The 25,708-nt window shown below is 56.4% G+C and overlaps 1 protein-coding gene across 2 annotated transcripts in view; it reads left to right on the top strand.

Annotated features, from left to right (window-relative positions):
- Nucleotides 1-25,399, top strand: part of MRC2 (mannose receptor C-type 2) — a 53,502-nt gene extending 28,103 nt beyond the window's left edge. Inside the window, exons 2-30 of one of the 2 annotated variants that reach the window (XM_081218554.1) lie at nt 2,561-2,962; nt 3,642-3,815; nt 4,020-4,184; nt 4,349-4,462; nt 4,967-5,113; nt 8,002-8,190; nt 8,319-8,473; nt 9,591-9,698; nt 11,503-11,618; nt 12,482-12,630; nt 13,277-13,494; nt 14,212-14,354; nt 15,451-15,553; nt 15,819-15,957; nt 16,070-16,108; nt 16,368-16,528; nt 16,616-16,683; nt 17,398-17,498; nt 17,800-17,936; nt 20,665-20,779; nt 20,899-21,062; nt 21,231-21,339; nt 21,872-22,110; nt 22,236-22,404; nt 22,488-22,637; nt 22,949-23,068; nt 23,258-23,437; nt 23,907-23,933; nt 24,049-25,399. In XM_081218554.1, coding sequence (XP_081074680.1) covers nt 2,561-2,962; nt 3,642-3,815; nt 4,020-4,184; nt 4,349-4,462; nt 4,967-5,113; nt 8,002-8,190; nt 8,319-8,473; nt 9,591-9,698; nt 11,503-11,618; nt 12,482-12,630; nt 13,277-13,494; nt 14,212-14,354; nt 15,451-15,553; nt 15,819-15,957; nt 16,070-16,108; nt 16,368-16,528; nt 16,616-16,683; nt 17,398-17,498; nt 17,800-17,936; nt 20,665-20,779; nt 20,899-21,062; nt 21,231-21,339; nt 21,872-22,110; nt 22,236-22,404; nt 22,488-22,637; nt 22,949-23,068; nt 23,258-23,437; nt 23,907-23,933; nt 24,049-24,269 — 4,322 coding nt within the window. In that variant the 3' untranslated portion in view covers nt 24,270-25,399. Of the gene's footprint in view, nt 1-2,560; nt 2,963-3,641; nt 3,816-4,019; nt 4,185-4,348; nt 4,463-4,966; nt 5,114-8,001; nt 8,191-8,318; nt 8,474-9,590; nt 9,699-11,502; nt 11,619-12,481; nt 12,631-13,276; nt 13,495-14,211; nt 14,355-15,450; nt 15,554-15,818; nt 15,958-16,069; nt 16,109-16,367; nt 16,529-16,615; nt 16,684-17,397; nt 17,499-17,799; nt 17,937-20,664; nt 20,780-20,898; nt 21,063-21,230; nt 21,340-21,871; nt 22,111-22,235; nt 22,405-22,487; nt 22,638-22,948; nt 23,069-23,257; nt 23,438-23,906; nt 23,934-24,045 lie in introns of both variants that reach the window. The other variant, XM_081218553.1, reaches the window with a different exon arrangement.
- Nucleotides 25,400-25,708: the final 309 nt, after the last annotated feature.

The raw sequence follows: 25,708 nt of genomic DNA, 5'->3' as shown, positions 1-25,708 counted from the left end.
AAGATGATCCACCAGTAATTTAACTGCCTGCCACAAGGAAACTCAACATTCTTTTTAGGAAGATAAAAAATCCAGACTCCCTGTAACATGTCATCTACAAGTCCAATATGCAAAAAAAAAAAAAAAAAAAATCCAGACTCCTTGTAACATTATCCACTATGTCCAGTATGTAATAAAAATTACTAAACATGCAGGCAGCAGGAAAAAGTGACGCATAATCAACAGAAAAAATAGTCAGTAGGCCCAGACTCACAGATAACCCAGATGTTGGAAAAAATACCAGATAACAATAAATGCTGTGAAGAGAATTATGCTAGAGAATAACTGTGGTTACCACTTTAGATTGGGAGATCAGGGAGGGCCTCTCTAAAGATGGGACTTTTTTTGAAATGTGAAATGTCAGGCAGAGGGAGCAGTGCAAAGGCCCTGAGGCAGGTAAGAGGCCTGTTCAAGAAGGGACAAGGAAGTCCTTGACTTGAGCAAGGGAGAGTAGTATGATCTGAGATCAGACTGATAGGCAGGACCAGAACATGTAGGGTCTTGTGGCTCATAGTAAGTAGTTTGAATTTTATTTGCAGAATGATGAATTACCTTTGAAGGCAGGAGAGAGACTAATCTGACTTATATTGCTTTTCTTTTACTATGAGAGAGGCTGTCATTTCAAATATTTAAGAACCAATTGCATTTCATTTTTTTTAGTTGTGTATACATATCTTTTATTCATTTTCTACTATCTGGGTGCCATTTTACTCATAATTTATTGTATTTTTTATAAAGCTCTTTTCATTTTAGGCAATAAACTATTTGCCTCTAGTAAGTTACACATATTTTTGTCACTTGAATTTTGATTTTTTATGGCATTTTTCATGCCATGAAGAAATTATTATGTTATTGAAGTTATCACTGTTTTCTTGATGACCTTCAACACGCCAATATTATTAAAAAAATTTTTTTTACAACTAATTTACATCTTTAAAAGATCATGCTGCCTGGCCATGAAGAATGACTTATAGAGGAATGCGAAGGCCAGCATGGTGGAACAGAAAGGTCTGGGGTTTGGACTCAGAAGACTGGGGCCAAATTTCAGCCTTGTGACTCTGGTCAAATTGTTCTACTACCCCTAGTCAAAGACTTTGCCTATAATATGGAATCATCATCATCATCATCATCATCATCATCAACATCAACATTTATGGTGCTCTTACTGTGTGCTAGACCCTGTTCCAAACACTTTACATGACTTGTCTCATTTGACCTTTACAGTAGTCTCATGATGAGGAAACCAAGCCGCATGCCCAACTCACACATTAAGTGGCAGCGCAGGGATTTGAACCCTAGCGGTCAGACTCATGCTCTCAAGGCATGAAAATAATCCTGAAGGGCCAGTGGATTCAGACGTGCTTTGGAGATTGAGATGTGCTGCATGTGTGTGTCGTGTACTAAGTGGCAGCTAAGGAACAAGAAGGAGGTGGTGAAACGTGGGTGTCACAGAGACCTGGGTTTGTTTACTGGCTGTTTGGTACCCTGAGTGGGTCACTTCACAGCTCAAACTCATGTCAATTTTCATCCTTTCTCTCTCCCTTTCTCTCTCTCTCAACACTTTAAGATATAACAACAGCTTTGAGATACAATTCACATATTGTAAAACTCACCCATTTAAAATGTGCCTTTAAATGGGTTTTAGTACGTTCACAGAATTGTGCAACTGTCATGACAATCTAATTTTAGCACATTTTCATCACCGCCCCCCCCAAAGAAACGCTGTACCTTTCCCCAGTTACTCCTCATTCCCATCACCCCAACCCAGCCCCAGGCAACCATTGATCTACCTCCTATACATTTAAATCTAGATTTCTTCATCTGTAAAGTAGGTGTGCAGGGGGCAGGTTGGATTTCAATGTCTTTCATAGAGTGTCTGCTCAGTGAGGTGATGGGTGAGAAGATGCAGGATTGGGGAAGCCAGAGAGCTAAGCTCTGTCTAAAATCTAAGGAGTGAGATGGTTATGGGACGTGAATGGTTGGGTTTTGCTGGGGGTGGGTGTGGCGAGTGGTTTGGGAAGATTCTAATTGAGAGGAAAAGATGGAGCCACGGCATCTGAGGAGCAGGAGGAAAGAGTGAGACAAAACGATTCCAGGCTGGAGAACTCTGGCGGGAAAACAACGCTGTGTAATGGAGGTTGGGATAAAGGTTGCAGCGTGGTGTGCGATGTGAACACTTTCACCGTCCTCATAAGATCTTCAGAAAAGTCAACAGTTCTCAACTTGCCATATAGAGTTGGGTTTGCTTTAGCGGGGTGGGACGGAAGGCTGAGTCCTGCCTTCAGGTGGCATGAGGCTAGAACAGAGGCTGGTCGCGCAGGCTCTGCCTTGACTGGGCACGGGGACAGCGGTGCCTCTTGCCAACACCCAAAGGGCCAGTAGTGAAGACTGAGTGATTTATCATATGAGAGAAGGCTCACAACCCAGCACCAGGATCATGGTCAGTGTCTGCCGGCGGCCTGGCCGTCAAGGGCGGCCAGGAGACCCCTGTGATGGCCTCGTGTCCTGCCTTCCCTTCCAGAACCCAACGTCTTCCTCATCTTCAGCCATGGACTGCAGGGCTGCCTGGAGACCCAAGGTGGGCAAGTCCGAGTCTCCCCAGCCTGCAATGCCAGCCTTCCTGCCCAGCGCTGGAAGTGGGTCTCCCGAAACCGGCTCTTCAACCTGGGCACCATGCAGTGCCTGGGCACAGGCTGGCCGGGCACCAACACCACTGCCTCCCTGGGCATGTACGAGTGTGACCGGGAGGCACTGAATCTTCGCTGGCACTGTCGCACACTGGGTGACCAGCTGTCCCTGCTCCTGGGGGGCCGTTCCAGCAACACATCCAAGGCTGGCACCCCTGAGCGCGGCGATCAGACCCGCAGTGGCCAGTGGCGCATCTACGGCAGCGATGAGGATCTGTGTGCTCGGCCCTACTATGGTGAGAGGCTGCTGGCAGGGCAGGGCTGGGGCTCCTCATGCCCGGGGTCTAGAGCCACAAGGGCAGAGGCTGGGGTGACAAAACCTTGGCCTCCGCAGACCTCTGGCAGTCACCTCTTTCATTGCAATGGGAAGCATTTTGGAATAATTGAGAAAATGAACTTCAAAGCATATAATTTGCTTTTTAAAAAATTACAAAGTTAATACACTCTTGTAAAGACCTCAGACAGTACAACAGGGTATAACGTAAAATCAAATGAGAAATCCCTTCCCCCAGGCCCACTCTTCAGGGGAGACCCCAGGGTAATCCTCCGCAGGTGTCTTGATCCCCATTTTGCAAGGGTGAACAGGAACCAGAGTCACCCAGTGAGGGGGGCCTTTCCTGGTGGGCAGTTTCATCCTAAGGGTCCTTTTCTGGGAGTTCCAAGATAGAATTTGGCGTGAGGGGCACTGCGGAGCCCCCTTCCCAGCCCTATGGGATGAGCGGTAGGACCTCTCCCAGGCTCCTGGGCTGACCTGACGGCAGAGGGAGCGTTAAAGCCACAGTCTGGTGCCACTGCCCCTCCGCCTCTCTGCTGACCCCTGCCCACCCCGGCTCCCAGGGTTATAGCGGGTTTTGTCTGAGGGATAGGCAGTCTCTGAGGTCCAGATGCCAAGGTCTTGGCTCCCCTCTCCTGCAGAGGTCTACACCATCCAGGGCAACTCCCACGGGAAGCCGTGCACCATCCCCTTCAAGTATGACAACCAGTGGTTCCACGGCTGCACCAGCACAGGCCGCGAGGACGGGCACCTGTGGTGCGCCACCACCCAGGACTACGGCAAGGACGAGCGCTGGGGCTTCTGCCCTATCAAGAGTGAGAGCGGAGCGGGCGGGGCTGGCGGGAGGCGGGCCCTGGGGGGCGCGTGCGGGTGGCGGAACTTGCGGGGTAGAGTGGGAAGTGGCCTCTCCTCGGAGCACGGGGCAGCCTGCGTGGGGTCTCTGCACTCCTGGAGGGACCCCCGTGGGCCCTGCAGGAGAGGGCTGGGGAGGGACCCACATTCGGCTGTCGTGGTGGCAGGTAACGACTGTGAGACCTTCTGGGACAAGGACCAGCTGACGGACAGCTGCTATCAGTTTAACTTCCAGTCCACGCTGTCCTGGAGGGAGGCCTGGGCCAGCTGTGAGCAACAGGGGGCGGATCTGCTGAGCATCACGGAGATCCATGAGCAGACCTACATCAACGGTGAGGCTGGGGCGGGGGGGGGCGCAGGCGCCTGAGACCTGCCCCACCTTTGGAGGGCCCTGAGCCCTTTCTGCTGGTGGGGGTGAGGATGCTGGTGGTGGGGCAGGGGGTGGAGGGCCAGGGATGGGGCGGCCTCCTCCTCACTGTCGCCATCTTGCTGTCAGGGCTGCTCACTGGCTATAGCTCCACACTGTGGATTGGCCTTAACGACCTGGACACCAGCGGAGGCTGGCAGTGGTCGGACAACTCGCCTCTCAAGTACCTCAACTGGGAGAGTGGTGAGGCGCGGGGTTCGGGGCGCAGGGCGGCCAGGAGACCACCGCACAGGCGCTTGGTCTCCTGTTTACTCCTTCGCTGGTACCCTACTCCAGGAGAGCAGTGAGGGTGGGGGCAGATTTCCACTCCCTTGTGGACTGGGCGCCACTGGTCCATGGCGTGTGTTGTCTGAATTAGGAACCGATGCCCTTTCCTCGGGGCACAGGGCCTGGGAGGGGGACTCGATCTTATTCTCCACGCACCCCTTCAGCCGCGGGCACCGGGGCACTGAGCGCACCAGCAGCCTGGCCAGGGCGGGGCGGGCGGCCCGGCGGGCGGGGCTGGAACGGGTTGCTGCGCAGAGGCTCCAGGACCACGTGGGCCCAGGGGAGGCAGCAGGAGGGCGGGGCGCTGGGCATCCGAGCGGGCTCAGGTCTCCCGAGGGAGCACGAGGTTCGGGGTGGGGCTCCCCGGCCAGGGGGTGAGTTTGTCTCGCCTGGGGCGCTGGCGCCCTGCCCTCCCCACAGATCAGCCGGACAACCCGAGCGAGGAGAACTGCGGAGTGATCCGCACGGAGTCGTCGGGCGGCTGGCAGAACCGGGACTGCAGCATCGCGCTGCCCTACGTCTGCAAGAAGAAGCCCAATGCCACGGCCGCCGAGCCCCCGCCTCCCGGTGAGCCGGGCAGCCGCGGGGCGTGGGTGGGGCTCTCAGGGCCGCCGCCGCCGGCGGCCCAGCCTCCCAGCACAGGGGGCTCTGATCTCCTCTATTCTTTAATGGTTCAGCTGAAGTCTGAACAAACTGAAAGGTGCCATTAATTCGTTCCGGGAACGTTCGTTGAGCACAGTGTTCAATGCCTCCTGACTCACCGTGTCCTCGCGGGGGTCACAGTCTGCCGGAGGTGCCAGACATCTCAACATTCAATTGGAATATCCTGAGTTATGTGCTATTATAAAACACATGTATAATAAATATCAGAGGGGCCTAGAGAAGAAATTGATTAAGCTCCAGAGACTTAAGGAGGGTTTCCTGGAAGTGACATTGGATTTGGGCCCTTCAGGTCGAGTGTAAGTTTAAAAAGGCATAAAGACGTGTGAGGGAAGGGCATTCCTGGCAGAGGGGACTGCAGGTGCAAAGGCACGGAGGCCCGGAAGTTCACAGCAGCTTTAAGGACGGGGAGTATTGCTCCCTAACTAAGGGTTAGAGTATAGGCGCTAACTACTTAAAGTATGGGCCGCCCTCCAGCAGCACAGCGTCACCTTCCCAGGTGATGTTATAAATGATTGTTATAAATGTAGAATCTCAGGTGCCCCCCCCCCCAATTAATTGAATTAGAACCTGCATTTCCCAAGATCCTTAGGCGATTCATGTGCAGGTACAGTTTGAAAAGTACTGGATTACAGGGCATGGGAACAAGAACAGTTCAGAAAGGCAGGTTGCAGCCAGTTGCTGAAGGATCTTGGCTTCTGGGTGAAATTTGGGTGGGGCCGGGTAGGCTGTGGGAGCCTTTGCAGACTTTTAAGGCAGGGAGTGTCTTGCTCACATTTGTGATTCACCAAGACAGCTCTAGAGGCCGGCACCGCTTTGGGGTGTGGCCTTGGGTCGGCAGCTTAGTCTCAGAGGTGCAAATTGAGGATAAACTCAAACCCATTGCAGGGTTGCCCTAAGGCCGGAGACCTGGCCTGGCTTAAAGGAGCATCTCCTTAGGTTGGAGGGGCTACTGCAGGAGTCCAGTAGCCATGGGGTGAAGACGGGATTTGCACAAGGAAAATACAGCAAAACCAGAAAAAAATCCACAGAACAGAAAGTGAGAGCTTACAGAGCAAAACTTTTGCTTCTGACCATTGAAGTGTTGCCAAAGGTTGATTCAGGGCCACTGGCCACCACCGTGTCTCCTGACCCCCTTGGGGGTCAGGAGCAAAGGTTTAAAACATTGGCACCCACATCTAGGGCACCTCACCTCCAGCTTATGGGGAGCCTGGGGCAGGCACCAGTTCCAGGGCTTCCCTTTCTGAAAGGAGGGCCACAGGGCCAGTGTGGGCAGGCCTCTCTGTGGCCCCCATCGGGACGGGCCCCTCACCGAGTCCTCTGCCCAGTGTGGCTGCTGTGGGGAGTTCTCCTCTGGGGCCTCACGGACCTGCAGGTATGTGTCTAGCCGTGGATTTCCTCTTTCATCCTGGCCCACATCTCTCTGCACGAGGTATATGTACTAAGCAATTTCTCGGGTGGTTCTGCCTTCCGGGACTCATCCCTCAAAGCGTGTCATTTTAGAGGCAGGTGCCATCACGCCCCCAAAGCGCCCTCATTTCCTAAGCTCCCTCCTTCCTACAGCCCTTGGGTCTGCACACCCACTGAACTCTTCTGTCCAAGTAGGCAGCCTTGGGTCTTAGCTCAGCGGCTGACAAGAGATGATCGATAGGTCTTGAGCCAAGGAGGGAGCCTGCTCAGACTCTCAGCCCTTCCCCACTCTGCCAGGTCTCTAAGAGACAGTATGGTTGGACCCTGGAGCATCTCCCAGGATGGAGTGGATCCCAGTGGGGCGATGCTTCAAGTGGGTACATGCTTTCTTGCCCAGCCAGCGGAATCCTGTCCAAGCCTGATGTTGTGGGTGGTTTGGTAAAGTCTTGTTTTCTCTTGCCAAGACCCAAGTGAGAGCTTGTTTGCATCAGGTGCCTGCGGACCCTGATCCCTAGAGGGTGATCTTGAAATGCATGGAAATGGGAGTGAGGAAGGGCCTAAGACCGGTTGGTTTCTCAGCCCTAGGCTTCAGGGAGAGGAGCTGGGGGGTGGGGTGGCGGGGGGGAAGGAGCAAGAGTAAAAATCCCAGCCAGGGGATGCCTGCCAGGCAGCGGTGACTTCACAAGCTGCTGATCTCGGAGGCCCCATTTCCCCACCGCCTTCATCCCGGACTGATGGAGCCACACTCCATAGACATTCTTTGAGACAATGACGGCTGTGTCATTTTTTTCTTTTTTTTTTTTTTTTTGCGGTACGTGGGCCTCTCACTGTTGGGGCCTCTCCCGTTGCGGAGCACAGGCTCCAGACGCGCAGGCTCAGTGGCCATGGCTCACGGGCCTAGACGCTCTGCGGCATGTGGGATCTTCCCGGACCGGGGCACGAACCCGTGACCCCTGCATCGGCAGGCGGACTCTCAACCACTGCGCCACCAGGGAAGCCCACGGCTGTGTCATTTATTAAGTGAGGTGGACATGAGCTAAGTTGTAATCTTACAGCAGGAAACCCCATTTACAGAGGAGGAAACTGAGGCTCCTGGAGCTGGTCTGTCCTGAATCCCCGTCCATCTCTCTGTGAGAGCCCCAGCTTGGGGGGGCCGTCCTGTCTTGGGTGGAATCTGCCATCACCTCCTGGGGCTCCAGCCACCCTGAGGGTTTTGTCTTTTCAGTATCATTCAGTATTCAGACCTGTCCTCGTGGGAAGAGCGGATCTGTGACAGGTTTGGGGAGGAGGTGACTTCCAGGCCCCTGCCTGTGTTGACACCCAGTGGGTCGGTTCCCGGGCTGGGCAGCTCGGTCCCTGAGCAGCGGCCTCTCTGGTGTCCGCAGACGTGTGGGCCAATGTGAAGGTGGAGTGCGAGCCCAGCTGGCAGCCCTTCCAGGGCCACTGCTACCGCCTGCAGGCTGAGAAACGCAGCTGGCAGGAGTCCAAGAAGATGTGTCTGCGGGGCGGGGGTGACCTGCTCAGCATCCACAGCATGGCTGAGCTGGAGTTCATCACCAAGCAGATCAAGCAGGGTGAGCGGCTGCTTCCCCCACCCCCATCCCATCCGCCCGGAGGCTCAGGGACTGTCCCTCCCTCCCCTGCCAGTGACTGAGGCTGACCTCCCGATGTCCCCTCTCCCCTCTCCCCGGCCGCACCCCAGAGGTGGAGGAGCTGTGGATCGGTCTCAACGATATGAAACTGCAGATGAATTTTGAGTGGTCCGACGGGAGCCTCGTGAGCTTCACCCACTGGCACCCTTTTGAGCCCAACAACTTCCGGGACAGCCTGGAGGACTGTGTCACCATCTGGGGGCCGGTGAGAACCCCCTCTCCCTATCACGGGGCCCCCAAACCTATCCTCAGTTTCCTCATCTGTCAGTGGAACTCTAACGGTGCCAACCTCAGAGGGCCACTGGGAGGATTAAAGGAGTTAATTCTTGTGAAGCCTTAGGATGGTGCCTGGTGCGATCTTGGTCTCTTGCCAGCTGCACTTCCCCGCCTGCAGGTGGCGTCAGAACTCATATTATGTGGACATGCTCCGCAGGCAGGACTGCTCGGTGCCAGCCCTACCCAGCCCAGGGTCCTGTCCCCTCAAGAAGTGATGGAGCTGTGACTATTTGCCATGGCTTTGGCTCAGACAGTGTGGGTGGATGAAGGAATGGATCCAGGGCTTCAAGCAGAGATAAGTCTGGCCCTTAAAGAATGGACAAAGCTGTAGGGACAGACTACTTAACTCCAGAGACAGGACATTCTGCCGTGAGATACAGCCAACAGTGCCAGCGACTGTGGAGACATCTGACTTAGAGGATGCTATTTAAAACTTTATGAACAATTATTTATTGAGCATCTGCTATGTGCCAGGCATTCTCCTGGGGGCTGGGACATATGAACACCTCTGCCCTCCAGATGCAGCTCAAGGCAGACAAAAACTGCTGGCTGGATGCCCTGGACACAGGAGGGCTAAGGCAGTTAGGAGGGGCCGAGGACTAAGTTCCTCTTCAGCTGCATCAGCTGAGGTGAGGGTCTGGGCACACGGCCCCTGCTCACCTTGGATCTGCAGGTACTGGCTGGACGCCTTGCCGAACTGGGAATCTCATTTGTCCTGCTAACAGTCTTAGCCAGCTTGTCCTTGATGTTTATGAAATGAGCTGTAAGTAATTTAAAAGAGCACCTTTTTCCACTTAGACGGTGCTTGTCGAAGTTTCGAGGCACTTGCACATCAACTCTGTGTGCTCTCATCAGCCCTGTGAGGCTTGTAGCACTAATCCTGCTCCCCCCCATTTTCCAGCCTAGAGCACAGAGAGGTCAAGCTTCTTGCTCAGAATCACACAGCAAGTCAGAGGCACGGCCAGGTCTGGAAACCAGGTTCACTGAAGGCGTTTGGGAGATTTGGGGGAGATAGATTGAGACTCCCCCTTACCCTGTGTCCCTAGGAAGGTCGCTGGAATGACAGTCCCTGTAACCAGTCCCTGCCATCCATCTGCAAGAAAGCAGGCCAGCTGAGCCAGGGGGCCGCTGAGGAGGACCATGGCTGCCGGAAGGTGAGGGTGCTTCTGGAGCTGCCCCGGGTGAGGCCAACCAGAGGGGCTCCCAGGGGCAGGAGGGCGGGTGAAAGCCCGCAGCCTCCCATGGCATCGTCCCTTCCTCGGCATGCCCCCTCCTCCGCTCTCCAAACTTCTCCGTCCCAGGAGGAGTGATGTTGGATGAGGTGGGGTGGGGGGGAGAAGCTGTTGGGAAGAAGCAGAGCTCCCCCGCCACCCCTAGCCCTGAGCCCCCCTCCATGGAAAGCCACGGAGAACCCGGAGGTGGCGGTGGGCGGGCCCCCCAGTCTGGTTCAGTCATCCCCTGAGTGGAGGCTGCTGGGGAGACCCTGGCCCTCTGTGCACCCCAGCCCCATTTTCCCACCTCACTTGCTGGCACAGCGTGTGCTTGTCTGTCTCCTCAGGAGGAATGGGGCCATCCTGTGTCTCCGTCCCTGGGCTCTAGCCCCAGGGAGGGAAGGGATTAGGACTGAATGGGGGGAATGAATCAGCCGGGGGCAGGGGGGAGGTTGAAGGTATGAAAGGGGGTGAGGGTGGGCGATGGATCTGTTTCCCTCGTCCATCCGCCTGCCCGCCCCACCCCTCGCCGCCCCAGAGGAGCAGGGGTGTGAGCAGTGTGGACACACATGGGGAGGCTGCTCATCAAGGCCACTTGGTGTTTTGGCCCCTGGTGGCTCCATCTGCAGAGGCCACACTCACATACACACATACGCACGTAGACACACGCAATATACACATACACATAAACACACATAAACACATAATACACACACACAAATACATGCACATGTACACATACACATAAACACACATAATACACGTACACATGTATACATACACATGTACACATACACACATGCACATGCATACACACACACACACATACACACACGCCACTTTCTCCTCTGCGCTGGTTCCTGCCCTGGGGGCTGCCTTGCTCTCTCTCCCAAGCTCCAGCCCCCACCCCCAGGGATCCCACTGGAAGGCTTCCTGGAGGCAGAGGCCCTGGCAAGCACCTGGTGTCATCTTAGGAGGAGCAGGGCTGTGGCAGGGACAGACACAACCTCTGTGGTGTGGGTTCCGGTCTGGGCTCCGCCTGCACTGTCTGTACAAAATCAAGCCACGTAATTCTGAGCCTCAGGTCCTTACCTGCAAGGCAAGAGCAGAGAGGCCCTCAGGGTGGCCCAGGGGACAAGGGGTCGGTGGGGTGAAGCCTCCCCGGCCTCATGGGGGCAGGGGTAGCGAGCCAGCCGTGTAGGGGGGGTGATCTCTCTTCCGCAGCTTTGCTGCCCCTCGCCGAGGGTCTGTCCCCCCCTGCTCGCGGGCCAGGCGCATCCTCTGTGTACTCCAGCTTTTCCAGGCCCCTGAGGATTACCCAGCCCCCTCCACATCCTGGCAGCTCTCCCAGCTTTTTGGCTCTGGTTTCCCAGCCAACTGGCAGTTTTCCCACTGCGTCTCTTGGTTCAAACACCCAAGAGAGGAATCCGGTGGGCCACTCATCTTTCTTGGCCAGGCCACAGGCCGGGTGACTGGCTATCTCCCAATCAGCCACCCGTGGGCCGTGCTTAAACCCTGGGCCTGGCAGTTGTGGGTAACAGTAGGGGAGGAGAGTGTGGCGTGACAAGGTGCAGAACACAGCACAGGAAGAGCCGGCTCTGGTGTCAAACCAGTCCCCTCTGTTCTGTGCCCAAGCCTGCAGAAAATTCAGTGGTGCCACTGATGGCACCTGCACCCCAGGATTTATGGGTGAGAGAGGAGAGTCCTCCCCCCAGACACCCCTTTTCTGCCCACTCTCTTGAGCCAGGGTTGGACGTGGCACAGCCCATCCTGCTACTGGCTGGGAGAGGACCAGGTGACCTACAGTGAGGCCCGGCGCCTGTGCACCGACCACGGCTCTCAGCTGGTCACCATCACCAACAGGTACAGGAGAGGGACCAGCCCTCCCCTATGTCCTGGCCTAATGTGGTCCCTCCTCCAAACGGGGCAGCATCCTGCCATCAAGTGCAGAGGGACTCGAGTCCTTTGAGCTTCAACAGCCTCCAGGGCCTTTTTCTAATATTGTCACCAGAATGACTCCTGTTTATTAAGCGACCCCAGCATGGAACAGGTCCTGGGCAGGGGCAGGAACAGGCATAGGTGTGGGCTGGATCCCCCAAAGAGACCTTGGCCGTGTCTGATTTTCTTTCTCCTCAGCAAGGCATGGAGGTGAAGACAGTAGCAGGGGAGCTGAGTTGCTGTGTGTCAGCTGCAGGGTCCCCAGGGGTCCCCACTTCCCTGAGCAAGTTTCTTTTTTAAAGCATTTCTTAATTTTTTTTAATTAATTTAATTTATTTTATTTATTTTTGGCTGCATTGGGTCTTCATTGCTGTGCGCGGGTTTTCTCTAGTTGCAGCGAGCAGGGGCTACTCTTTGTTGCGGTGGGCGGGCTTCTCATTGTAGTGGCTTCTCTTGTTGCGGAGCACGGGCTCTAGGCGCGCAGGCTTCAGTAGTTGTGGCACGCGGGCTTCCCTAGTTGTGGCTCACGGCCTGTAGAGCGCAGGCTCAGTAGTTGTGGCTCATGGGCTTAGTTGCTCTGCGGCATGTGGGATCTTCCCTGACCAGGGCTCGAACCCTTGTCCCCTATGTTGGCAGGCAGATTATTAACCATTGCGCCACCCGGGGAGCCCCCTGAGCAAGTTTCTGATTGGGTGCAGCACCCAGGCTCCTGGAGCAGGACGTCTGGCCTGTAGCCCAGGGAGTGGTGAGGGCCGAGCTCCCTGCCTCGACCAGCCTCTCTCCCACAGGTTCGAGCAGGCCTTTGTCAGCAGCCTCATCTACAACTGGGATGGCGAGTACTTCTGGACGGCCCTGCAGGACCTCAACTTCACCGGCTCCTTTCGCTGGCTCAGCGGGGATGAGGTCATGTACACCCACTGGAACCGGGACCAGCCCGGTGAGCTCCTCCTCCACAGCGCCCGCTCAGCCCACTTCTTGGACTTTCCTTGGTGAAGCCAGGAGGCTGCGGTGGACCAGCCCTGCCACGACCGAGACCCAGGGCTTCATAGGAAACAGATCATTTGTACAGTGTGGTGATGTGGTTATAGGAGGACAGGCTCTGGAGCCAAACTGCCCGGCTCAGATCTTGACTGTGCAGTTTATTAGCTGTGCATCTTTGAGCCTCAGTTTCCTCATCTGTCCAATGGGTATAATAGTACTTTCCTTACAGGGTTGACATGAGGCTTGAATGGGTTAATACATGTAAAGCCCTTAGAGTAGTGAGCATACAAGTGTTCGCTACTACTATTACCATTTTTAATTCATCGTCTTTTTTAACCTTTTCAAGAACCTGATGAGGCAGATGATGAAACAGGCTCAGAGAGGTTAAGCAAGTTGCCTAAGGTCTCACAGGAGCAAACATAGAGCTAGGCCTCTGCCCCCATTTCCTTCCTCCCCACTGGGCCCCGACTCCACAGAGCATGTCCCCGCAGAGATGGCTAAGCTGATTCCCGGTGCGAGGGCCGTGGTGGTGCCCCTCGGGGATGTGAGGGAGAACTGGTGAGTCCTCTTCAGCATGTATATCTCCCTTCTCCCTCCTCCAGGGTACAGCCGTGGGGGCTGCGTGGCCCTGGCCACGGGCAGCGCCATGGGGCTGTGGGAGGTGAAGAATTGCACATCGTTCCGGGCTCGCTACATCTGCCGGCAGAGCCTGGGCACGCCAGTGACGCCTGAGCTGCCTGGGCCAGACCCCACACCCAGCCTCACCGGCGCCTGCCCCCAGGGCTGGGGCTCAGACCCCAAACTCCGGCACTGCTATAAGGTAGGCGGCCTAAGGTAGGCAGCCTGTTGGCCTGGGGTCGGGGGAGAGGAGCAAGAGCAAAGAGGCAGCATTCCTGGCAGGGTGGGTGGCCCCAGTGGGATCCAGCCATGATCCAGGCAGGCGGGCCCCAGAGAAACTTACAGACAACAGACAGAGGTACTTTCTGTTGAAGCCCTTTTGTCAGTGGCATCTGAGGCCTGGTGCCTAGTAGGTGCTCAATAAATATTTGAGGAATTGAAAAACCCACAGAGACCATTGGTTGCGGAGGTTCCCAAATGTTGGGGCCAGGCTGGCTGCTCTTTAGAATTGCCTGGGGAGCCCGATTTAAACAAATCTTCCAGGCTGTCACTATGGAGATTGGGATTCAGTGGGTTGTAGTGGGGCTTGGTAATCTGTGTTTCTAAACCCTGCAGGGTTTGGGAGCCACTGAGGTAGTCCAGGGTCTTTTAATTACAGGAAGAAGCTGAAGTCCAGGGAGGGGAAGGGACTTGCCCACAGCAAACTGTGGCTCTGCTGGGATAAGAGCCCTGATTGCCCCGCTGGTTAGGGGGACCATCTCTGGGAGATGGCTGTGCCAGTTTCCCTCCCCTGGGGCTCCCTCTCTGATGAGCAGGATGGTCCAGTGAGGCCCCAGCCCCCTTCCCCACTCATGTCCTGGGAGGGCAGGTGTCCCGTGGGGAGCTGGGCTGGGGAACAGCTTGGACTCTGCCCCTGCAGGTGTTCAGCGCAGAGCGGCTGCAGGACAAGAAGAGCTGGGTCCAGGCCCAGAGGGCCTGCCAGGAGCTGGGGGCCCAGCTGTTGAGCCTGGCCAGCTATGAGGAGGAGCACTTCGTGGCCAATATGCTCAACAAGATCTTCGGGTACTGAGCCTGGGGTGGTGGCCCATGTGCACATGAGTTGGGCTCTTGCTTTTGCTGGGCAGGGTGAAGGCGACCCCAGGGCGGTCAGTTCCAGGGCTTGGAATGACCTGTGCATCTGCTACTAATGCCAGGCCCATCCTGACCCCGCCTCAAGTAACCCTGGTCTCCCTGGAGTCGTAGACCCTGGGTTGCTGACCAGAGCCAGCAACACCCCCTGAGACTCACAGACTTTTACACAAGTAACCGCTCTCACCATCCCTCCTTCTTCATGGCAAAATCTCCAAGCTGATCCAAGTGAGCGCACCCTCCTGCAACCCTACACCATCCCATAATAGCCCACACTTTCTCAATAAACAGCTTTTTCTGAGAGACAGGAATAGAAAGGCTACTACAAAAGTGAGCATCTGCCTGCGGGGTCCCTTCAGATCCCCGTCTCTGTCCTGTGGGTTCCTATGACATACAGCCCTACAGTCCCTTAGCCTTGGGAAAAATCCAAATGGATCCAGGCTTCCTGACATCTTAATTCCAGGGATATCTCCTCCCAGCAAACAGCACAATTACATTATTTGACTAGTAATTATAATAGCTCGTGTCAGTTGCTTCTCACCATGTACCAGGTACTGCACTAAACATTTAATCCACATTCAAGACTCTTCTCAATCCTAAGTAGACATTATCCCTTGCGGGCTGTTATAGAGGTTGGGTTATTTACCCAAGGTCACAGAGCTGGTCCCTGGGTGACCCAGGACCGGAATCCAGGTGTATCTGATTCCACGGCCCCAGGTCTATGCACCATCCCCATCGGCTGCCTAAAGTGAAAGCCTGCAGTCTTGCTGGCAGGGCAAACCCCACCCAAAGGGAAGCAAGGAAGGGAGCCAGGCCACCTGCCCGCAGTGAGCGCGGCGCCTGGCCCAGCTAGCCCAGTTCTCTTTGGGGAGAGCTTTTTATGAGTGGCCCCAACGGTGTTTTGCCCGGTGAGTGTGAAGCCCAGATCGAGAGGCCCCAGGTCCTTGGGACTGCCCAGGTCACAACCACAAGGGGCCCCTATAACTCTCATCCCCATGTCTTCTGTCTTCACCCCCGGGTTGTGCTAAAGTGAGTCAGAGCCTGAGATCCACGAGCAGCACTGGTTCTGGATCGGCCTGAACCGTCGAGACCCCGGAGCGGGGCAGAGCTGGCGCTGGAGCGATGGACTAGGGGTGAGGGGGTCTGGAGGAGGCGGGGCAGGTGGGCGGAGCCTGGGCGGGCGAGGTTTGGATGTGGGCGTGGTCTTTTGGAGGTGCGCGAGGTTTAGTAGAGGCAGCGTCTCTGGCCGGAGCTGGCAGGTAAGGGAAAGGGGGTGGGGACCGTCTAGCCCAGGTTGGGGGTTTCTAGCTTAAGCCAGGTCTCTGGTTGGTCTGTTCTGGGGGTGGGTGCAGCCTGCGCCTGATGCCTGAAACCCCTCTCCCCTTCCGACCTCATCAGTTCTCTTACCACAATTTCGACCGGAGCCGGCACGACGATGACGACATCCGGGGCTGTGCAGTGCTCGACCTGGCCTCCCTGCAGTGGGTAGCCATGCAGTGCGAGACGCAGTTGGACTGGATCTGCAAGATCCCTCGAGGTTGGGTGGGGCGGCGCTGGCGGACCGGGCATGGGACAAAGGGCGGAGGGGGCGGGGGTCCAGGGGAGGGTCCCCTTTCCCTGCAGCGTCTCTGTCCCTGTCGTCCCCATAGGTGCGGACGTGCGGGAGCCTGACGGCAGCAGCCCGCAAGGTGAGGCACCCCGCTCCCCACGGCGGCCCGGAGGGGGGAAGGGGCGTCACCTCCTGGGCAGGGCCTGGCCAGGGCCGAACGAAGGGGCTTAGGGGCTTGAGCCGAGGGAAAGGTGATGGGGGTATCCTACTGGCCCAGGTCGGATGGGCTCGCAGGCCCGCCTGCCTTGGCTGCCCTGGACCCGCCTTGTCCTCCTTGGGCTGGGCGGGCAGGCAGCCCCAGCCTGGCCTCCATCCCCACGCCCCCTCCGCCCCCGCAGGCCGACGGGAATGGCTGCGTTTCCAGGAGGCGGAGTATAAGTTCTTCGAGCACCATTCCACGTGGGCGCAGGCGCAGCGCATATGCACGTGGTTCCTGGCTGAGCTGGTCTCCGTGCACAGCCAGGCGGAGCTGGACTTCCTGGGGCACAACCTGCAGAAGGTGGGCAGGCTAGCGAGCAGGGAGGGCAGGCCCGGGAGCCAGGGAAAGGGCCTGCCAACCCTCACCTGCCTGCCCGGCTTCCCCTAGTTTTCTCGGGGCCAAGAGCAGCACTGGTGGATCGGCCTGCATACTTCAGAGAGCGACGGGCGCTTCAGGTGGGAGCCCTGGCAGGGCAGCGGGTGTGGATGGGCAGCGGGGCGCATGCGTGGATGGCTACCCTCAACCCAGGCTGGAGGTAGGCAGGCAGCACAGCATACAGAGACAGATTTGGATTTGAATCCAGCCCTGCCCTCCACTGGCTATGTGGCCTTGAGCAAGTGAGTTAACCCTTCTGGGCCTCGGTTTTCTCATCTGAAAATGAAATGAGGCCTGCCTGGTAGGATCATTGTGAGAATTAGAAATGAGGTATGTGAATCCTTAGCATGGCATCCAGCACCGTATCGGGCACTAAATAATGGCAACTCACTATTATGCTGGGGTCACTCATGAATAAGGTCCCCTCAGGACATGGGCAAGAACATAGGATGGTCCAGAGGGGCCTCTTTGTATTCACGGCCCACCTACCATGTGTGAGGCATGTGTGAAGGCCCTGAGCACGTGGGTGTCTGAGCATAGCGCTGCCCTTGGACCCCTGCTCTGGGATCCTTAGACTTCTTTTCTAGTTAGAGAAATGGATGCCCAGGAAGGCCGGCCCTTACCTGAAGGCGCCAGGTCCTTGGGTTCTAGCTGCACTGAGCTCAGTAGCCCCACTCCTCAGCCTACGGCCACTGAGCCCCTGGTGTTGGGCTCTGGTCCCTGCCCCCTCGTTGCTGCATACAGGGGAGCACGGTGCCCAGTGCTGGAGTCATCCCCGCTCGGTGCCATTGCAGATGGACAGATGGTTCCGTTATAAACTTCATCTCCTGGGCACCCGGCAAGCCTCGGCCCATCGGCAAGGACAAGAAGTGCGTGTACATGATGGCCAGCCGAGGTGAGCACAAGGTGGGGCAGAGAGGGTGCAGAAGCTGAGGGGAGGGTGGGTGTTGGGGGCAGTGAGGTGAGCCTGCACAGGGGCCCTAGGTCTCTTCTCGTTCTCTCTGTTCCCACAACCCAAGAAGGGCTAGACCCAGAGAGGGGAGGGCCTGTCCCTGTGATCCAGCAGCCACAGAGGACTTGAGTTCAGAGCTGGACACAGAGACCTGAGCCCCAGCCCCACCTCCTCTCAGGGCATGAGGCCAGGGTACTGGCAGCCATGCCCTGCCCTTGGGGTGACTGCTCTTCTCTTTCTGCAGAGGAGTGGGGGGACCAGAGGTGCATGACAGCCTTGCCCTACATCTGCAAGCGCAGCAACAGCACCAGAGAGCAGCAGCCCCCAGACCCACCACCCACAGGTGGCTGCCCCCCTGGCTGGAGCCAGTTCCTCAACAAGGTAGGAGGTGGAGAGGGGGCACCCAAGGCGAAGGCTGAGCCTCAGGAGTCCTCGCCCTTTGGCAACATCAAAGTCATGGCCTCTTGCCTGTACCCACCACCCTCTCTTCTGCATGGCCCCAGTGCCAGGGCCAGACTCCTTGGAAACTAACTCAGCGTAGTAACACCTTCTCATTCACCAGGTAATGAGGTTGCCCATATAGTTTGGTGAGTTTCCTAGATCCCGGTCGCCAAACATCTGCTTGTTTTTTTTTTTTTATTTTTTTGGAGGCACAGTGCGGCCTGCGAGATCTTAGTTCCCCGACCAGGGATCAAACCCGTGCCCCTGACATTGGGAGCGCAGAGTCTTAACCACTGGACCACCAGGGAAGTCCCCAAACACCTTGATAATGAATTCCTATTAAAATGTTGAACATACAAAGTACGTATGTATGCATTACATATGTGTGTGTACGTAAATATATATTTACTTACATACTAAGGTGACTGACGTCATATATAGTTAAATATACACAAGAACAAAACAACATAAAGCATGAGCTAGAGATTTTTTTTTTTGCGGTACGCGGGCCTCTCACTGTTGTGGCCCCTCCCGTTGCGGAGCACAGGCTCCGGACGTGCAGGCTCAGCAGCCATGGCTCACGGGCCCAGCTGCTCCGCGGCACATGGGATCTTCCCGGACTGGGGCACGAACCCATGTCCCCTGCATCGGCAGACGGACTCTCAACCACTGCGCCACCAGGGAAGCCCGAGATTTTTAAATAGTATTTTTAAGTTTTCAAAATTTTCCTTTTAGTGGTATGAAAAAACTTTTGTGCTCACTCAAAATTTATCAATTATAATAATTATTACTATTTCAATAATTTTGATAAGAGCAAAGTGATTGCATATACTTCATTATTTGAAAAAATCTTGGTTTGATGCTTTGTGATTCAGACTTCATGGGTCTTGTTTGAAGTTCAATTTTTTTTTTTTTTTTCCGGCCATGTGGCATGTGGGATCTTAGTTTCCTGACAAGGGATCGAACCCACGTCCCCTGCATTGGAAGCACAGAATCTTAACCACTGGACCGCCAGGAAATTCCCTGAAGTTCAAATTATTATTATTATTTTTTTTTTTTGCGGTACGCGGGCCTCTCACTGTTGTGGCCTCTCCCGTTGCGGAGCACAGGCTCCGGATGCGCAGGCTCAGCGGCCATGGCTCACGGGCCCAGCTGCTCCGCAGCATGTGGGATCTTCCCAGACCGGGGCACGAACCCGCGTCCCCTGCATCGGCAGGCGGACTCTCAACCACTGCGCCACCAGGGAAGCCCTCAAATTATTTTAAAACACGGATTGAAGGGTTGTTGTAGACGGAAAGATTACCTCACGAAGACAAATAGATGAAGATGAAAAAAGGTCATCCATCATTGGCTGGGCTTTCTAAGTCCTTCTCCCTATTTTCCAGTCCTTCTACCAATTAAACAAAGGTTTTTGTTTAAAAATCGGTCAGTTTCTGCATTTAAACGAATCTGCCTTATAAACTAATCAGAAGAGCTGATCAAGAGAGTTTAAAAAAAATCCTTGGCAGATTTTTTAAAAACAACATTTAGAAAATTCTCTTCCCAAGTGTTTTGAATGTGCAGCTAGGAAAGTTTGAGACAATAAAATGAATTAGAATGGATATGCATCTAAATAGGTTTTCAAAATGTTCCCTCTAGAGTGTGAGTTTCTTTCCAAAAGTGGTTACTTCCTGACCCTGGGGCTCATTCATCAGACCTGATTAGACCTTCATTGTTTTTACCTAGTGGCTGAAAGCGCTTACCCCAGAAAGAGAAGGGCGCTATTTCCTTGTGGTTTGCGCTGGCATCATTAGTATAAGCTTCGATCCATGCCTTCTTTGCAGGACATTGTAAGACCACTTAACCCCTATTGTGAGGATTAAATTAGTTAACACTAGATAACATAATCCATAAATCTTTGTCATACATTGGCTTGCAGCCTGCTCATAGTGTCCTGGAGCGCTCACTGTCTTCAGAATATCCAAGCGAATATTACACCTTTTCTGCGTTAAAAAAAAAAAGAGTAAGACATGTATTATTAACATCTTGGGGAAAAAAACAGAAAAAATGAAACTAAAACTCATCCATACTCTCCAGAGGTGACCACTATCAATATTTGTTACTCACTTCCTGACTTTTTCCATGTAATTGAGATTATACTAAATAACACAATTTTGTAGCCGGTTTTTCTTTCTCAGTATTATATTTTCAGGATTTCCCCGTGTCGTTAAATTTTTCCAAAAGCTTATTATGACTTCTTCCACCTAATTTAAAACAAAATATATTTTATATATGTAATCGGTCCCTTTCTTAATTTGTTAGCGTCATTGTAATGATACAGTAACGCTGTCAAAAGCCTTGGGAGTATGCGAAGCTGAGAGCCAGCCAGACCTTGTCCCCAGGCATGGCCCAGGCGGTGCCGACATAAGTAGTAGAGCATTTGGTGGCCCGGAGAAATCTTCCCACTTAAAAATTCCCCAGAGTGTGGGCAAGTGTATGTGAATCCGCTGTGCCTGGTTGAGAGGGTGCCGGAGCCTTGGTCAAGGAGACCCAGATGTCCTGGTTCTCATGTTTTTCTCTCACAGCCCCCAAGCCTCCCCAGGGCCTGCGGCGGCTCCGCAGCGGAGTTTCTGGGTGTGTGGGACAGGGAGGTGGAGCAGGATGCCATGCCTCCCCCTCCGCCCCACAGTGTTACCGAATCCAGGGCCAGGACCCCCAGGACCGGGTGAAGTGGTCAGAGGCACAGTTCTCCTGTGAACAGCAAGAGGCCCAGCTGGTCACCATTGCAACGTCCTTAGAGCAAGGTAGGGCCAGCCCATGGGGAGGCCCCATGATCCTCTGACACCGTGCCCCCAGAGGGCTAGAGCAGAGTGAGGAGGGGGCTGCCCTGTCGCTCATCACTCTCTCTTCTGGGGGACTGTAGCGTTCATCACAGCCAGCCTGCCCAATGTGACCTTTGACCTTTGGATTGGCCTCCATGCCTCACAGAGGGACTTCCAGTGGGTAGAGCAGGAGCCTCTGCGGTACACCAACTGGGCCCCTGGGGAGCCCTCTGGCCCTAGCCCTGCCCCCAGCGGCAACATACCGGTGAGGAAGCCCCTCCCCACTCTCTCTTTTGCCCTCCACCCCCACCCTGCCCTGCAGTGCTTGCCTGGGGACCCCCTTCCAGCTTCTTTGCTCATAGTATAGCCTTCTGGGGGCAGTGGCACAAGCGGGCAGCTGCCGGGGCTCCCCTGAGCAGCTCCTTCCCCCCAGACCAGCTGTGCGGTGGTCCTGCACAGCCCCTCAGCTCACTTCACTGGCCGCTGGGACGATCGGACCTGCGCGGAGGAGGCACACGGCTTCATCTGCCAGAAGGGCACGGGTACGTGTCACCGGGGAACCTGGAAACCCCAGCCCGGGACTAGGTTCCGTGGGCCATGCCAGGAGGAATGAGACATGGTCCCTGACCTCAGAGGGCCCCTGGGGCCACCCCCAGAGTCTAGTCTGCTTGGGAAGCAGATGGGCAGAAAGGCCAGGTGCCAATCAGAGGGAAAGGCAGTGAGCACCAAGGGGTCTCAGGAGGAAGGTTTGGGGTTTGGAGGGCTGCCCAGGGAGAGCTAGACACTGGGCATGCCTGGTGACAGTGGCCCTGAGGTTCTGTGTCTGAGGCCCCTGCAGCTCCGTGCAGGGGTCCCTCTGCCCTGGATTCGTGGTCGAGCTCTAGGTTGCTCATCCCTTTATTAGTAAGAACGTATTGTTGTTAATAGCAGCAGTGACCGACACTGAGCCAAGCACTGTGCCCAGAGGAGAGTTGGTCTCTGCCTGATGCTCGGCGCTCCCCCCTCCCGGCCTCATGCCTGGGGATGGGGTGATGGGGGCAGAGCCCGGCCTGAGCCCTGCCCCCTTCCCTGTAGACCCCTCCCTGAGCCCATGCCCAGCAGCATCGCTCCCTGCCCCGGGCACTGAGCTCTCCTACCTCAACGGCACCTTCCGGCTGCTGCAGAAGCCGCTGCGCTGGCACGACGCCCTCCTGCTGTGTGAGAGCCGCAACGCCAGCCTGGCGCATGTGCCCGACCCCTACACCCAGGCCTTCCTCACGCAGGCTGCCCGAGGGCTGCGCACACCACTCTGGATCGGGCTGGCCAGTGAGGAGGTGGGCACCGGGCTGGGCCCACTCCCCTGATTTCCCTCCCTGCGTCCCCCTAACCCCGTGCCTTACCTGCTCCCCCCACCCCGGCTGGTCCCCTTCCTCCCACCCTGATGGCTGTCTGTGCCCAGGGCTCCCGGCGGTACTCCTGGGTCTCGGAGGAGCCGCTGAGCTATGTGAGCTGGCAGGACTGGGAGCCCCAGTACCCGGGGGGCTGCGCCTACGTGGACATGGATGGGGCCTGGCGCACCACCAGCTGTGACACCAAGTTGCAGGGGGCTGTGTGTGGAGTTAACAGAGGTGAGTGCCCACCCGCTGGGGCCGAGGGGTGGGCCGGGGGTAGGCCGACCCTGGTCCACTTTCTCAATCCTGCACCCCCATAGGGCCCTCTCCTCCCCGAAGAATAAGCTACCATGGCAGCTGTCCCCAGGGGCTGGCGGACTCGGCGTGGATTCCCTTCCGGGAGCACTGCTACTCCTTCCACATGGAGCTGCTGCTGGGCCACAAGGAGGCGCTGCAGCGCTGCCAGAGAGGTGGGCCGGGCGGGCCATATGTGGGCATTCCAGGTGGCGACCCCTCTCGTGGACACTCAAAGCCCCTGTGAATGCAGTCCCCGTGCTGCGGTCTACCTGTCGGCAGCACTCACACATAAGTGCCCCTCACGTTGCAACACGCACAGACCACCCGTGACATAACGTGTGTGACTGTAACCCCCTTCCATCCACGCACGGCTCCACGCCATCCTCGCCTCTGGCTGCCAGGGAAGAGGGTGGGGGCCTCTCTGGGGGGCTCTGCTACCCCGGGGAGACCCGTCTGCCCTGACGTGAGCCTCCTTTGTGTCCAGAGGGTGGAGTGGTCCTGTCCATCCTGGATGAGATGGAGAACGTGTTTGTCTGGGAGCATCTGCAGAGCTCTGAGGGCCAGAGTCGGGGTGCCTGGCTGGGCATGAACTTCAACCCCAAAGGTGGGTCCCTGTGTGTAGGATCAGGATGGGGAGGCCTCAGGCTGCAGGGGCGATGCCCTCCACCGGGGCCTGGTGGAGGTGAGGGCCAGAGGAGGGTGGGAGTTGGTTCTAGAACAGGCCTGCTCTCTCCCACCTGCTCCAGTTTGTCACCCGCCCCCGCAATGCTCCCTCAGTGCCTTCTTCCCACAGGAGGTACCCTGGTCTGGCAGGACAACACAGCTGTGAACTACTCCAACTGGGGGCCCCCGGGCCTGGGTCCCAGCATGCTGAGCCACAACAGCTGCTACTGGATCCAGAGCAGTAGCGGGCTGTGGCGCCCAGGCGCCTGCACCAACATCACCATGGGTGTCGTCTGCAAGCTCCCTCGAGGTGAGCGCCTGGCAGGCACACCCGTGGCTTCCTGCCACCCCCAGGCATCTGGTGCTGGCTGGGGCCCCGACTGCTTCTCGTTTTGCAGACAATGCAGTGGGTGGGAGAGAATAGACAGACAGGCCTGGGGCCCGCCAGGACCTTCCCCTGGGATTAATTAGTCTGTAGGACTGGGCCTCACTGCACATTTCCAAACTAGACAGCAAACCCGTCATTTTGTAGTGGTTAAAGGTAGGGATGGGGTTCAAGCCCAGGCCAAACCATTTGCCAACTCTGTGACCTTGGGTAAGTCATTCAAACTCTGTGGCTTCAGTTTACACATATGTAAAATGGGGTAATAAGAGTACCTATAAGAGGATTAAATGAGCAAATGAAGTGTCTGGGCCTGCAGAAAATGTTCTTACATGTTTGCTTATTATTATTATATTATCACTGCTACTGTCATTAACTGGTCCCTCCTCTGTCGCAGCTGAGGAGAGCAGCTTCTCCCCATCAGGTGAGTCACAGGCAGGGCTGAGACTAGCCCTCTCCTCCTCCCCCCTACCCACCTCGTTCCAGGCGGTGGGTGCCATAGCGGGGCTTCTGAGCGGGGGTTCTTCTTGCTGCAGCAGCCCTCCCGGGGAGCCCTGCGGCCCTGGTGGTGGTGCTGATGGCGGTGCTCCTGCTCCTGGCCCTGCTGACGGCGGCCCTGATCTTCTACCGGCGGCGACAGAGCGTCGAGCGTGGGGCTTTCGAGGGCGCCCGCTACAGCCGCAGCTCCTCCGGCCCCGGCGAGGCCACTGAGAAGAACATCCTGGTGTCTGACATGGAGATGAACGAGCAGCAGGAGTAGTGCCAAGGGCGTGGGCGGGGCCGGGGCAGGAGGAGCTGGGTCCCCGGGGCGCCCACAGCTACAGTCCCGTCGGCCCGTGGAGGGGTGCCCTTGGGAGCTGCTGTGGGGAGCTGGGGCTGGCAGGGCCGGGGCTGGTGGGGTCCCTCCCTCCCACGAGGGCTGGGCTGAGACCTGGCTGAGTGCAGCGTGGCGTTTCCCTTTGGGGTGGGGGTCTTAAGGTCTTGTCACCCAGGCCTGTGCCCCCATGGTAACGAGAGGCAGGACGGGAGCCTCTTTCTGCCTCTTCCTCCCCAGGCCCGCCTGCCCAGGCCTGTGCCCCAGGCCCCAGGCCCTGCTGCTCGCTGCAGAGTCTGAGGAACCTCCCCTGAGCCCTCAGCCGGCCTCTGTTGCTTCTCTCCTTCCCTGGCAGCCTCAGCTCTGAGCCCCTCACGCCAGCTCCTTTCCCTCCCTGCCCCCCTTGTCACCCAGCCCTCCCTTCTGAGCCAGGGCCCTGGGGTTTGGGGAGCCCTCTTGCTCTTGGTGGGGGTCAGCTGAGGGGGCCGAGCATTTGTCACTCCTGTGCCTGCTGGGGTGGCCATGGGACATGGCAGGAGGGCCTGGGCCGGATGGAGAACAAGAGCATCACTGTGGCGTCAGCTGGGCTGGAGACAGGACAGGGGAGAGACACCCGGACCTCCTGGGGGTGACCAGGCTGAGCTGGGGTGTCATCTCCTGCCGGTCGGGGGAGGGCTGTGTCCCTAAAGAGTCCCCTGTGGGGACCAAAATAAGTTCCCTAACGTTTCCAGCTCCTGGCTCTAGTTTGGAGAGAGAGGTGGTGTTTGGCCAGGGTCCTGGGGGCTTCAGAAGCGAGAGCCCAGGGATGCCCTCTAGTGGGGCCCAGAAGAAGAGCGCCTGAGTCCCCCGAGTGGCCCCATGCGGGTGGAGCCAAGCCACCCAGCACCTTTCCAAGAGGCCGAATCCCAGCAGGAATCACCAGTCCTGGTGCTGCGACCCAGGACAATGTGAACATGGACTCGAAGACATGGTCCTTTTTTGTAGTTCTTAATTTTTTTAATGTGCCATTATTGTTTTAAAAAAGAGAAAAAAGAAAAGCAAACAAATAAAACACCTTTAAGAGGCTTGAGAGAGAAGGGTTCCTGCTCTGTCCTGCTGTGAGCCTTGTCCTTCATATCTTTTCAAGATAAATCATTTTGGGGGGCTTGCATCCATTTTGCCTCTATCTCGGGGCCCCAGGACCACACCCTTCTCTCTGTTCCTGGGGATATGTGTGAGGGTTGAGGGCTCTGGAGCTGCCGGACAGCAGTGTGAGTTTGTGCAACTTGGCTCACCTTTCAATGTGTAAGACGGGAGAACAGGACGCATCTCCTAGGGTTCCTTTAAGGTTGTCTGAGGGTTAAATGAGATCACCTGTGCAAAGCAGTCGGTGCCTTCGTGCTCGT

Source organism: Mesoplodon bidens (assembly GCF_964165515.1).
Source record: "Mesoplodon bidens genome assembly, chromosome: 19".
Taxonomy (NCBI): domain Eukaryota; kingdom Metazoa; phylum Chordata; class Mammalia; order Artiodactyla; family Ziphiidae; genus Mesoplodon; species Mesoplodon bidens.
Note: the sequence above shows the minus strand (reverse complement) of the source record. Positions and strands in the feature narration are given on the sequence as shown.